This window comes from Haemorhous mexicanus, chromosome 2, assembly GCF_027477595.1.
Source record: "Haemorhous mexicanus isolate bHaeMex1 chromosome 2, bHaeMex1.pri, whole genome shotgun sequence".
In the NCBI taxonomy this organism is placed as follows: Eukaryota; Metazoa; Chordata; class Aves; order Passeriformes; family Fringillidae; genus Haemorhous; species Haemorhous mexicanus.
The window spans coordinates 50,255,494-50,267,204 of NC_082342.1; the positions used below are offsets into that span (position 1 = coordinate 50,255,494).

At 45.5% G+C, this 11,711-nt stretch overlaps 1 protein-coding gene across 2 annotated transcripts; it reads right to left on the minus strand.

The window, feature by feature from the left end:
- Positions 1 to 516: 516 nt before the first annotated feature.
- AMER2 (APC membrane recruitment protein 2) lies at positions 517 to 11,355 on the minus strand. 2 transcript variants are annotated; one of them, XM_059838760.1, is made up of 2 exons: positions 10,358 to 11,277; positions 518 to 10,183 (listed from the first exon to the last, which is right to left on the minus strand). In XM_059838760.1, the coding sequence occupies exons 1-2, from the start codon at positions 11,160 to 11,162 to the stop codon at positions 9,291 to 9,293; spliced, it is 1,698 nt and encodes a 565-aa protein (XP_059694743.1). In that variant the 5' UTR covers positions 11,163 to 11,277; the 3' UTR covers positions 518 to 9,290. The 2 variants fall into 2 exon arrangements, with proteins under 2 accessions (XP_059694744.1, XP_059694743.1); XM_059838761.1 differs by having other exon boundaries at positions 517 to 11,355.
- Between the last annotated feature and the right edge of the window lie 356 nt (positions 11,356 to 11,711).

Sequence of the window (11,711 nt, forward strand, 5' to 3'; positions counted from 1 at the left end):
GGCACAGCCTGAGAAGGCCTGCATGTAAAATTGTTTGTGCACTAAATCACCAGAAAAACATTTCTTCAGCCTTGTTCCAACTATTGGAAATAGGAGTTATGCTTTTGTGAGCACAGGATCAATTGTGTCACTGTGTCCTGCTCCTTACTAGCATTAACGAGCTTTTCACGCCTTTTGCTTTGTTGTTCCTCAAAAACTATTGAGCAGATTTTATTCCAGTTCTTCCTCTGGCTGGCTCAGTATATTCCATGGGAGAACCTTGAGTGAGGCAGTGCTACTTAGCTCAGCAAAGTAAATAAACCTAAGGATTAAAATTTGACTGATGCAAATGCATTATGCACGTTCAAAATGCAAGAAATATAGAGAAGGTTGCAAACCAGAGGTTCTAATAAATGGAATTTAATAGTCACAGGAAGGAAGAGATGTTTTAAAGGTAGGAAATGTAGTTTACTGCAGACTGCATTTTCTAACTGTCACACCAAAACTGCAACTCCAAAGTCAATTTGTGCCAACAGAACAAGCTTCCCCACTTGCTTCTCAACCAGGAGAATCAGAAAAGAAAGCTGATTTGAAAAACAAAATAAAAGCTCAGTCCATTTCATTGTGTGAGTGGTTTAAAGGGGAAAAAATCCAAAACCAAACAAAATCCACATGCTGATGAAACAGGAGACCAGAAGACCAAAACTCTCATTTCTGAAAGTCCTCCTTTAAGTAACAAATTCAGTATGATGTTATTAGTAAAACTGCTAAAGGCATTTCTACATAAAAATGAAATTGCACAGATGCCCAAGTATTCTCTTTTATGCTATTTTGGTGACATAACTCCCCAATGTCTTGCTTTGAAAAGCCTACTATTTTCCAGGGCGCTCGATAGATTGGCTCTAACTTGAACATCAAAAAGTAACCTTCACGTTCATCAATGAAAAGTGACAACTGATTTTATTGACTGTTTTCATTATAACACATGACAGTGGGAATATTTTTCACTTTTAAGATTTTTGAATGGAAGAAAAGTGCAGTTAGTCTGAGTTCCTTACATTCATTAGAAGCAAGACTATTGAAACCATCAACATTTACAATGACACATAAGCAAACACCAGAATCAGTGCCAATAAATACACAGAGTACCAAAATAAATATTTACAGAATTAAAAATATAACAAACACTGATTAGTATATCCTTGTGAACTGCCAGGGAAGAAAGACACCTATTGCTATCAGTTAGGTTGTAAATACATTAAGAATACAGTGATTCTTCTTACAGAGGAGACACGTACTCATCAAAGTTTGTAGAGGTGGAAAGGAGCAGTGTGTGTCTAACAGTCTGTTATAAAAACAGCCCCCCGGAATGTTGTGAGCTTTCTTTAAGAAAAAGTTGGTGCACACAGGCCCACCAGATCATTACCAAACCTTTTAGATGAGAAGAGCAGGGAGTTCTGGCTTTACTCACTCATTATCTCAAATAGGTCGTACGCTACCTTACAGGAAGTGGCTGACACAAAAAATACAAGGAAATATTGTAATTAACAGTGACCTGTCAGCTATATCACATCTTACAGAAACAGGCTGAGTGACCTCTAACAGGACACACACATCCCCTTCAGCAGGCAGGAAACATCAAGAGCCTTGCTTTGTCTGATGCAGTCCCTGCTACCCTTTTCTCAGGCATGCCATGATGTTTAAGCTGAGTTGGGCTGTCATAAAAGACTAAAGCCATGTTGTATTTTCTGGGTTTATTGTATTTTCCATCACTCACACTCATACCTCCTCTCCCATTTCAACAGGACCTCAACACCAGGCTTCAACACTAGAACTTTTCTGAGATAGAGTCTATTAACAAACAGAGCAGGGAAAATTCAGATGGAGCCAAGTTATGGGATCTTCCCTCAATAAAAACCAACAGTACTTACAGATCCACCGATATCAGACAGAATACTGGTGGAATGACTCATTGCCTAGCTGTTAAAATTTCACCCATGGTAGAGGATTTATTTTAATTTCACAAAAAAGCAACAGCTTAGGTCTTGCTCCCCCTTTAGAAAAGCAGGATAATGTTGCTTAATACTTGGTGCTGCTGCACAGTGCGTCTTACACTCCCTCCCCACTTGTCCTTGGGCTGCAAGGGTGCAGCCAGAGCTCACCACTCTGCCTAGGGCTTGGGTCTTTGCATCTTCCTGGCAATGTGAGGGTGGAAGAGCAGTGAGATGCCATAGGCCAGTGCTGGGCTACAGGGGGTTTGTGGATGTTTCTGTGCTGAAACTGCCTTTAGAAAGTAAGACACTGGGCACTGCTCAGGTGTTGATGAGAACAGTCACACAGCAGTCCACCTGCAGGAGCACTGGCTTCAGCACACCTGAGCTCACACTGGCTCCTCACCCACTGTGACACATGAACCCAAGCATCAGTGCAAGAAAGAAAGGATACGGGGTTTTTTAGGCATATGTGTAACTCTTTTTCCACAAGGACAAGGGGGTCCAGGCCTTGCTTTCAGCCCATCTCCCAGATGCCCTATCAGCCCTCCCACCCCAGCACCACCACCCTGCCTTTTCCTGCTGCTGTCCAGGGCTGACACCTCCACATGGCAACACCTTGCACCCCTCTGCTGGCACCACATGGAGAGGTCACACAGCAAATTCTGCTGGTGACTTGGGGTGCCTTGCTCCCCCAGTCCACAGGCTGCAGGTGAGTTGGGACACACCTTCTCCTCTGCTGCCATTAACCAAGAACTACATTTTAATGTCAGCCTTAATTCAAAGCAGATACAACCAATTTTCTTTTACAAGCACATTATGTTCAAAGCTTCCAATGCATCTGCATAAAAAGCCCATGGAAACAACCTGACACTGATTTAGCAACTGTTTTGATGCAACATCTTCCAAAATAATAAAAATCTATTAAAGATCTTACCATTTAGTCCCCACATACCTTCTCCCTAATGACACATTAAAATGTGGCTGTGCAATAATTAAAGGGAGGCTTCATTAGTTACCATATCAAAAACATGAACAATGACAAAACAAGTGGGGGGTTTAGAGCTCTGGAAAGAAGCTGGTCCTGGTTTTGCCATCAAGAGTTAAATTAAGGAAGGCAGTGATTGTGTTAGCTGTAATTTAAACATGCTGAGCACTGGAGTTATGTGCAGGAGTGCAGCTTGTTAAGATGAGAAACAATGGAAAGACATGTTTTGCATTCAGATCCGTGAAAAAACTACCACAGTAATATAAAAGACTGCACAAACACCTGAATAATGTTAATCTTAAAAAAAAAAAAAAAGGAAGACTTGTTTAAGAAACACTTTTTATTTCCTTAGGATTAAGAGATTAAGGACCTCTGCCAGTTCTTACTGGAGTCAGTGGAAGCTTTGCCACAGCAGAACTGGATCCTGGCAGGAGATTGTCCTCTTGGCAAATGCCAGTTTCCTAACTTTGTGGCCATAGCTGGATTAGCTTTTATTGCAGAGCATTGCTTGGATGTGATGTCAAAGTAGGCAAAGCAATCTTCTTTTAGCCATTGCTACAAGAAGCCTTTCAGCCTGCCAGTTTAAATTCCTTGCCCTGTGAGGTTCTTAACCTTTTCCTCCCTGTACTACAACTTTGGCTCTATTTATTTAAGAATGTGCAGAAAGGAAAAGGAAAGCAAAGATAAAATCTGGGCTCAGTCTGCATAACAAACAGCTCCTGGACTTTCCTTCAAGAGTGACCTGCTTCCTTGCTCCATTTACTAAATTGTTTGCAACAGGAAAGTGGAGGAATGTATTCCATGCTATGCAAAATATCACTTAACATCCTCACCCATGTGTATGAGATCACACAGTAGACATCTCCATTTTCAATATCTTTGCCATTTATTCTGAGGGGTTTAATTTTTTCAAGACCAAGAAGTAGAAGCAAAGACCTCCTGAAGAGGAGGCAGAGTGGCAGCAATTCGTCTTTTCTGGTGCTGGAAGGCTAAATCAAAAATCTGTTTCCCAAGCAACTGCAGTATGGCTGAGATGGAATGAGAGACATACAGAAAAAAAGCCCAAAACATGCTAGGCAATAGTACTGTTTTGGGTGGAGAAGCCTTCTAAGGCAAGAAGAGTTTTAACAACCTGCTTTTGCAGGAATCAAGGCCCCCATGATGTGGCTCGAGTGATTATAGCTATTATTCCTTTGCATATGACAAGTTCTTCCATTTCTCTCCACATGAAATGGACCTAGGAAACACCAAATCAGTGCTGAATGTTCCTACCCGAGATGCACACAAGGAAGACAAGGTGTGAACTAATGATGAGTAAAAATTCCTGTGAGCTAAATTAAAAATAAATTGTCCCCTGAAAACAAACAGCAAGACAGACTGATACCTCCTGCTCACAGTAAACAGACGTGGACTCAGGACAAGGGAATCCTATCATCCCATCCCTCCCATCCCTCAGCGGAGGGAGGGATGTTCACCAGGAACCCATCCCAGGCCACTGGGAAAAACTGGCAGTGTATTCTTAGCACTGAATCTCAGAAGAATCATTTGTTGTGCAGTTCTGCTTGGACACGTGGGGTTATGTCACCATAATAAAAACATAGGGCGGAGGAGGGGGGGGGAGAAGAAAAGACAAAATGAAAACCCAAATCAAACCCTGCAGAAGCTGTCATGTGTGAATTCTGCAAAGACTCATTTCTGCATTGTCTTTGAGTTGGTGTCAATTTGTTTTTCCAAGACAGAATCCCCAGCCTTTCATGTCAGTAACTACGAAAATATATTTTCAGGCCACCTTGCCTAGAATCCCCCGTTGTGGTTGTTGGATAACCATCTGTCTTGTAAGTGGCTATTGTTACCGTGATCTGTCCCTTTCATACCATTATCTTCCTGAAAAGCCTTTTCTGAAAGTAGTCCATTAGGGCAGGGAAAGAAAAACCTCAGTGCATGGCCACGCAGCAGAATCAATGGCTCCCTTTGATCTGCAAGCTCAGTCAGTACTACAAATTTAAGAAACAACATGGTTTTGCTTTGCTAAGCAAAGCCTGTTAATTTGGCTCATCTGCACTCATAGCATCTTACTGAAAATGCCATCTGTATCACATGTTTTAAGACTTTGGTGCAATATTTGCTTAGATAAATAATTTTGTAAGATTCATTAAAAAATAATCAGTGAATTAATTTTCATAGTGTACATCTATGCACGTAAATTTTAAAATTCAATCCTCTACTACCCTGAATGGTGCTGAGGATATTCACAGTGGATGAAGAAAATGCTGGTTAATGATGGAATAAGACTGATCATAGTATTTTGTTATTCTAGTCATGGAATTTCCTGAAATCTACTACGAATGTTTGAGTCCTGCTACAGGCAAGAGCAAAATGCATATGCACTACATGGAAAATAAAACCTTTTAAGTCTGTTGCAGGCCACACATTTAGTACTGGAGACTTTGCTCCTATCATGACAAAACAAGTCCACAAAAACATAATTTCATGCTACTGAAAGGAAATCTTTTGTGCTGATATAAAGAATAGGAGTGTATACCACTGACATCACTGTAGATAACTATAAAACACTATGCTATATATAGAAAAACTCTAAGAACATACAAAATTTACCAGTAGGGACCTGAAAGTGCAAAGAGTACACATAACTAAATACCAAGTCCTGATCTATAAAATCCTTTATGAATGACATACAGCTGATAATTACAAAGCATCATTCAGACCACCAAATAACAAATGAAACAAATAAAGAAAAATATACTTTAAGGAAATCAAAACAATGACACCGTTGGGAATGTTATCTTTGGGACTCAGAACACCATACTCTACCTCAATATCTACCAAAGCCAAGGAAAATATATGCTTGAACAGGGTAAGACAAATAAGAATGCAAGCTACCACAAAATGCCTCAGGACTGCTACCTCTTTATGTCTCAGCCTTTAAATCCAGCAAGCCATTAACTGTTTGTTCTTAGGCATCTCACAGTATTTTACAGGGATCTTTCAGGAATTATATATAGGTCTAAAGAAAGCCTTTGAACCTCCTTTCAATGATTGTTTTAGGCATTATGTGGAGTTATACAAATATATTTGCATGAAAATTGAAAGCCCTGGTAAATATTAGATCTTCAATTACCTTTCGGAATAAAAAACATAGATGGCTTAAAGACAAAAGCGAATTTTAGAAGTACAAAGGTAATTTGAACATGAAATTGTATCTTTACTCTCACACAACCATTACCCTGAATCAACGTCAGCACAGTTGCAATGATTCAAAACACTGACGCCCTACTACCAGCTACTTTCCTATTTTCCTTTTAAGGATATGATTGTCCTTAAAATATGTACATAGCAAGCAGCCAAACAAACTGCAGAGAGATTTGCAAAATGTGCTTAGAGTGGGTATGTGGCAGAAAGCTTGAGGGAGTGGCTATGGAGCACCTTGCCCTGGGCAGCTGCCCTCCCACCCATGCCCCACGCCAGCCCAGGGCTCCTCCAGGGCTCCTGGGGTTAGCACTCAGGAGGAGGCTGCCCCATGCAGAGGATGGAGGAAAAAACATGGCAGAAAACAAAGGAGAGAGAGAAGAATGAAGGGAAGCCAAAGCATTTTAATGATGATTCGTGTTAGTGGTTATGTGAGAGGGAGTTAGTCTAGTGTCACACTATTGGTTTTTCAATACAGACATGCCACAATGCAAACAAAACACACATGATGAATAATTTGACACACACAAGTCCTGTAGAGATGGCAGCTGGTATCTCCTAATGGATTTAAAGATGCACCACTCCTACTACCTGTTCTCAGTGCTTCCAGTTTTTATGGTACTACCACCACATCCTCCCTCCCTCTCAACTTCCAGTACCCTATAGAATCTCTCAGCAAAATTTGTCCTTAGAACAAAATGGGGAATTATGATTTTTCTGCAGAGTTGTCATGCAAGGAAAGATGCATACCTCACAGTCAAACAAAACCAAAAGAAGGGGAAAAGGAATGTCATGTTTAGGGCTGAGGAGCAGGATAATATTCCGTGTTCTGTACATACATCCTTTAGAGGGTGTTTCAGCTTTGACTTTCCAAAATGCACGAGTGGAGTCAGACCAAATGCAAATCCCTTTCTCAGGCAAAGGAAACCATGGCCAGTGTGTTTGGAGGCAGATGTGGAGCACAGCCCCCAGGCTGTGAGTGTGAGTGTGCACGGGGAGCGCCTGGGCTGGCGCAGGGACCCTGCCCGGGGCTGTGTGCTCGCTGCACATGCATATGTACAACACGTCTGTGGGACTGGGCACGCAGGGAACCACACACCTACACGTCAGGAAGAAAACATAAAATAATCCTCTTTGAAGTGTATTAAGGTTCTTAAACCATGAAAACAGGGGCTGGTCAGGGAAGCTAACACTTTCACTGGGATGCTGCAACTCGGTATTAAATTCTGCAGCAATTTCAAAACTGGATGTCAATTTCACCTTCATGACTCTAAGGTCATTTCCCCAGTGAACCACGAATCATGCATATACATATATACAATTCTTATTATGGTACTTCCTGGCTTTTTATGGTTTGCCTACAACCTTAATATCCTTCAAATGTATATTCTGTATATTTATTTTCCTCTTTTTTTCTCCTTTTGATTTAAGAGACAATAAAACCAACTGCTATGTAAGATCAGACCCATTAGTTTCAATGATGTGAATTTAGGATTCTCTGCATAATATAGAAATGTATATTTTTAAAATGTATATTATTTTTTAGATACGCTGGAGCATATATTTTATATTAACTGTGGTCTGATGATTAAATACTTATATCAAAATATTTTGTAAATACATAACATTTACCTTTAGATTTCAGTGAATTTTAGAGCTTTTTCAGTGTATCATAAAAATATGTCCTCAGGCACATTAAAACCCTATTATATTTCTTTGAAATGTTGCCAATGCCCATGCACAGTAGCCACTACTCAAAAATGTCATGGCCATTAATACATTTTTCCTAAGATCCAAGCTCATCAGACCATTTAATGTACCACTAGCTTACCATATTATTTTCTCTCTTAACATAAAATTATTCTGACATTATTGAAAATGAAAATAAAAAGCAATGAGAACCCAAACTTTTTTTTAAATAGTCAAAAACTAATTTTATATATTTTAAAAAATAATACTTAAAAAACAAGTTTCTTTGCTGGGTTCCTTCTCGGTAAGGTTTAAGCCCAGAGCAACTTTTGTCTAAACCCCTGAAAATAGAGGTTTGCAGTGGCAGTGCTGTCAGAACATCAGCTCTGAGCCATGGAATGTGCCACTGGAATAAAATCAGCACTTCAGACTTACTTATCTGGGGATGCATGAGCCCATACAAACCAGAGTTTTTCTCTAATTTAAGGTACTTACACAAAGTTCTATCCTTTTAGAACTGTAAAATTATCTACCTATAAAAACTAACTCTTGCTTAAACTCTAGATAATAAGGACAGGTGATTTTTTTTAATAAAAAATCTGCTAAAACACATATATATTTACACATGGCGAGCAAGTTATTGTATAAATGTGGACAGTGTGTATATATTGGCATTTAGTAAAATGTTTCCCTGAACCTGATTGTATGCATTATCGGACAAGTATTGATGTAAACATCTGAACCTACGTCAGGTGTCTCTGTTACCCATTTACATTAGACCAGATCAAAACCAACCAGACAGACAGACAAACGAAAATATGTTTTCCTGTTAGACGAGTCCACCTAACTCCTTAGTTTTATCTCCTGCACACAAGTCAATCAAGTCTGCTGCTGAGCAGTGTTCTCGTTCCTACAGCAGGCAAAATACCTGTTAGGTGGGTTGTTTTCTGCTTGGCATTTTTTCCAACATCTTGTGGAGCAAACATCATTTCCAGAGCCAGCCAGGCACCCAGCCTCTACTCCTCCCCGAGAAACGATTAAAAGATAAATGTATAGGAGGAGAACCTCTCATGTCGCTCCTTTTGTAGCTCTGTTCCCTTGAAGAACTCATGACACTGCTTTGCACGAGGAAGGATGGTCATAATCCAAGTCCTGCTTCCAGAAAGGCGTGTAAAAATGAACCTCCCCAGTGTTTAGTGTTGCAGAAAAAAGATACAAATGTAAAAAAAGTGCTCAAAAAGAAGTTGACTTTTTGTATTCAGCCATACAGTCTAGTAAGAAGAGACTCAGAAGTGCAGGCCCACAGAGTACAGTGAAGGAAGCCTTTTAGGTGACTTTCTTCAGGTGATGCAAAACTAATTCATTATCTGTGGTCTCCTAAGCAGACTTTCCCACATGGACTTCTTTCTCTGCCTTTGCCTCCACTTCTTCCCCAACTACTTTTTGGCACTGTCCTGGTACGTGGCAGTTTTCACTGTTGTCCCCGTTACTGACCCGGCTGCGCCCCTGTTACTGACTCGGCGTACCAGGACTTTGGAGACGGGGATTTTTGTTCTGTGCATCTCACTTTTGGCCAGGTGATGGTGTGCAACGTGATGGCTGTTACTGGCATCTGCTCCATGGCTGGCGGGATGCGACGAGGAAAGGTGTTTAATGCTGATGGGTATCTTGGAGTCCTTCGCGGCACTGGAGGGTGTTTTCAGTGAGCTCACGGTCGTTATCGGAGACACGGGCTTGGAGCGTGGCACACTGGGGACTTCCTCGTGTGTGGGCCCTGCTGGTGGGTTCTCATCCGGCTCAGCATAAAGGTCATAGAGAGCATCCCCACTGTAGCTGTCCCTGGGAAGGGTTTCCTTCTGGATGCTTGTGGAACTATCTTCCTCGGGACCAGGGGTGGTGGAATCCCAGTAGCCCTCATCGCTGTTTGGGACACCCTCGTGCTGCTCCTTTTCCCTGCTCTTCTGCTCCTCTTTGTGGTTCGGGTGAATGGCAATCTGGTGGAGGCCACCACGTTTCACCACCACCCTATTCTGGGCCCCCTCGGTACCTCGGGCTTCCTTCAACCCCTCGGGCTTCTTTGTCCCTCCTCCGCTTCCTCCTCCTTGCGTCTTAGTCTCGTCTGTCTGTGACAGCATATCCCAGAACTCCTGCAGGCAGGTGTCATCCACCTGGTCGGGGCTGGCCATCTCCTCCCCTCCTCCCTGGTAGGCCACCATGGTGGGGTGCTTCTTGGTGGCACCCAGCTTGCTGGGCCCGGGGGTGCTCTTCTCGCAGACGCCACTCCCGCCGCCCACATCCTCCTCATGGTCCGCAATAATATCTCCGCAGCCTGTAAGAGAGTCAAAGCTTTTCAGTGAAGTCACGTCAGCAAACATCAAACAAATACGATCAATCGATTGCTCTGAGGGTGGATCAACAGAGGAAGGGTCAGGGGCGGCTGCCGTCTCTTGACCGCTATCACAGTGAGGTTCAACAGGGGGGATAGTCGTTATTGGAATGTCACCTGTTATCGCCGCATCCTTCGCAGTCCCAACCTCTCCGGCGGCCGGCTCCGGTCGCTGGCGGCTGAGCTCCTCGGGTGGCCGCACGGCGGCGGGCGGCTCCTCCCGGGGCGGGGGGCTGCTGGCCCGCGGCTCCGCGCCGCCCGCTTGGGGCTCCTCGGCCGCGGCGGGCGCCTCGCCGCTGCGCTTCTCCCGCGGCGGCTCCGGCCCGGCGTCTCCCGCGCCGCTCGGGCTCTCAGACAAAGGTTTCGGTGTCTCCTCCTTGATGCACTCCAGGCTGGCGGTCAGGGACCCCGGCATGATAAGGCCGGACGGGATGTCCGAGGTTTCCCCCCTCTCCTCCTTGCCGTTTTTGTCCTTTCTGTGCCACCGCATGCTGCTGAAGATCCCCTTCAGTCCCTTCTTTTGTCTGCCGCCGGCCCGCGGCTCCGCGCCCTCCGCCTGCCTGCCGTTCTTCCTCAGCAGCGAGAAGAAGCTGTGCGACTTGGCCACCGCGCTGCCGGCGGTGCCGCCGAGGCTGCCGGCCGGCCGCTCCTGCGCCTCGCGGCTCGGCGCGTCGCCGCCGCCCGGTTCCTCCTTCTTGCTGCTCTCCAGCACGGCGTCGGCCAAGCCGTCGTGCGTCCGGCTCCTCACCATCCCCGGCTTGCCGGCGCCCTTACCCTCCCCTCCTCTGCTCCGCACCCCGAAGATGCTCGGCATGGTTCCCCCGGACTTCCTCCTCCTGAAAAGCTTGAAAGCGGTTTTGTTAATCCTCCCCGACGGCTGCTCGGCGGCCGGGGGCTCGACACAGTCGCAGTGCGAGTCCATTTCTGCCTCTGCCGCTGCTGCCGCGGCCGCCGCGGCTTCCCCTCCGCCGCGGAGCGCCGTGCGATCCCTCAGTGACAGCCCCGCCGCCGCCGCCCGCCCGTCTCCATGGCAACCCGGCGGAGGGAGGGAAGGAGGGGATAAGCCGCTTTCCCCCGCCGCCGCCGCGGGCCCGCGCCAGGCGCCCGCCGCCCGTTCCGAGCCTCCCCGCGCCGCCGCAGCGCCGCCGCCCCGCGGCCCTTACATAACGTGGCCCCTGCCCGCCGCCCGCCGCCCCGCGCCGCCTCTCCCACGCACGGCCGGGCTCTCGGGTGCCCCGGGAGGGCAGAGCTCGGCTTTTATTTGTGACGGCGTTTTGCATTGTCGCTGTGTCCCGGCGGCACGGCCGCACCGCGCTCTGGACCACGGGCGTTGCGTGGCTGGAGCCGTGGGCTGAGGGATGCAGCGAAGCGCTCGCAGCGCCGACAGAAAGCGGGGGCCGGGGTCGCTGCGGGGTGGTGGCGGTCTGCAGGTGCCAGTGCACCACACGGCAGGGACAGTCGGGTGGGGAAA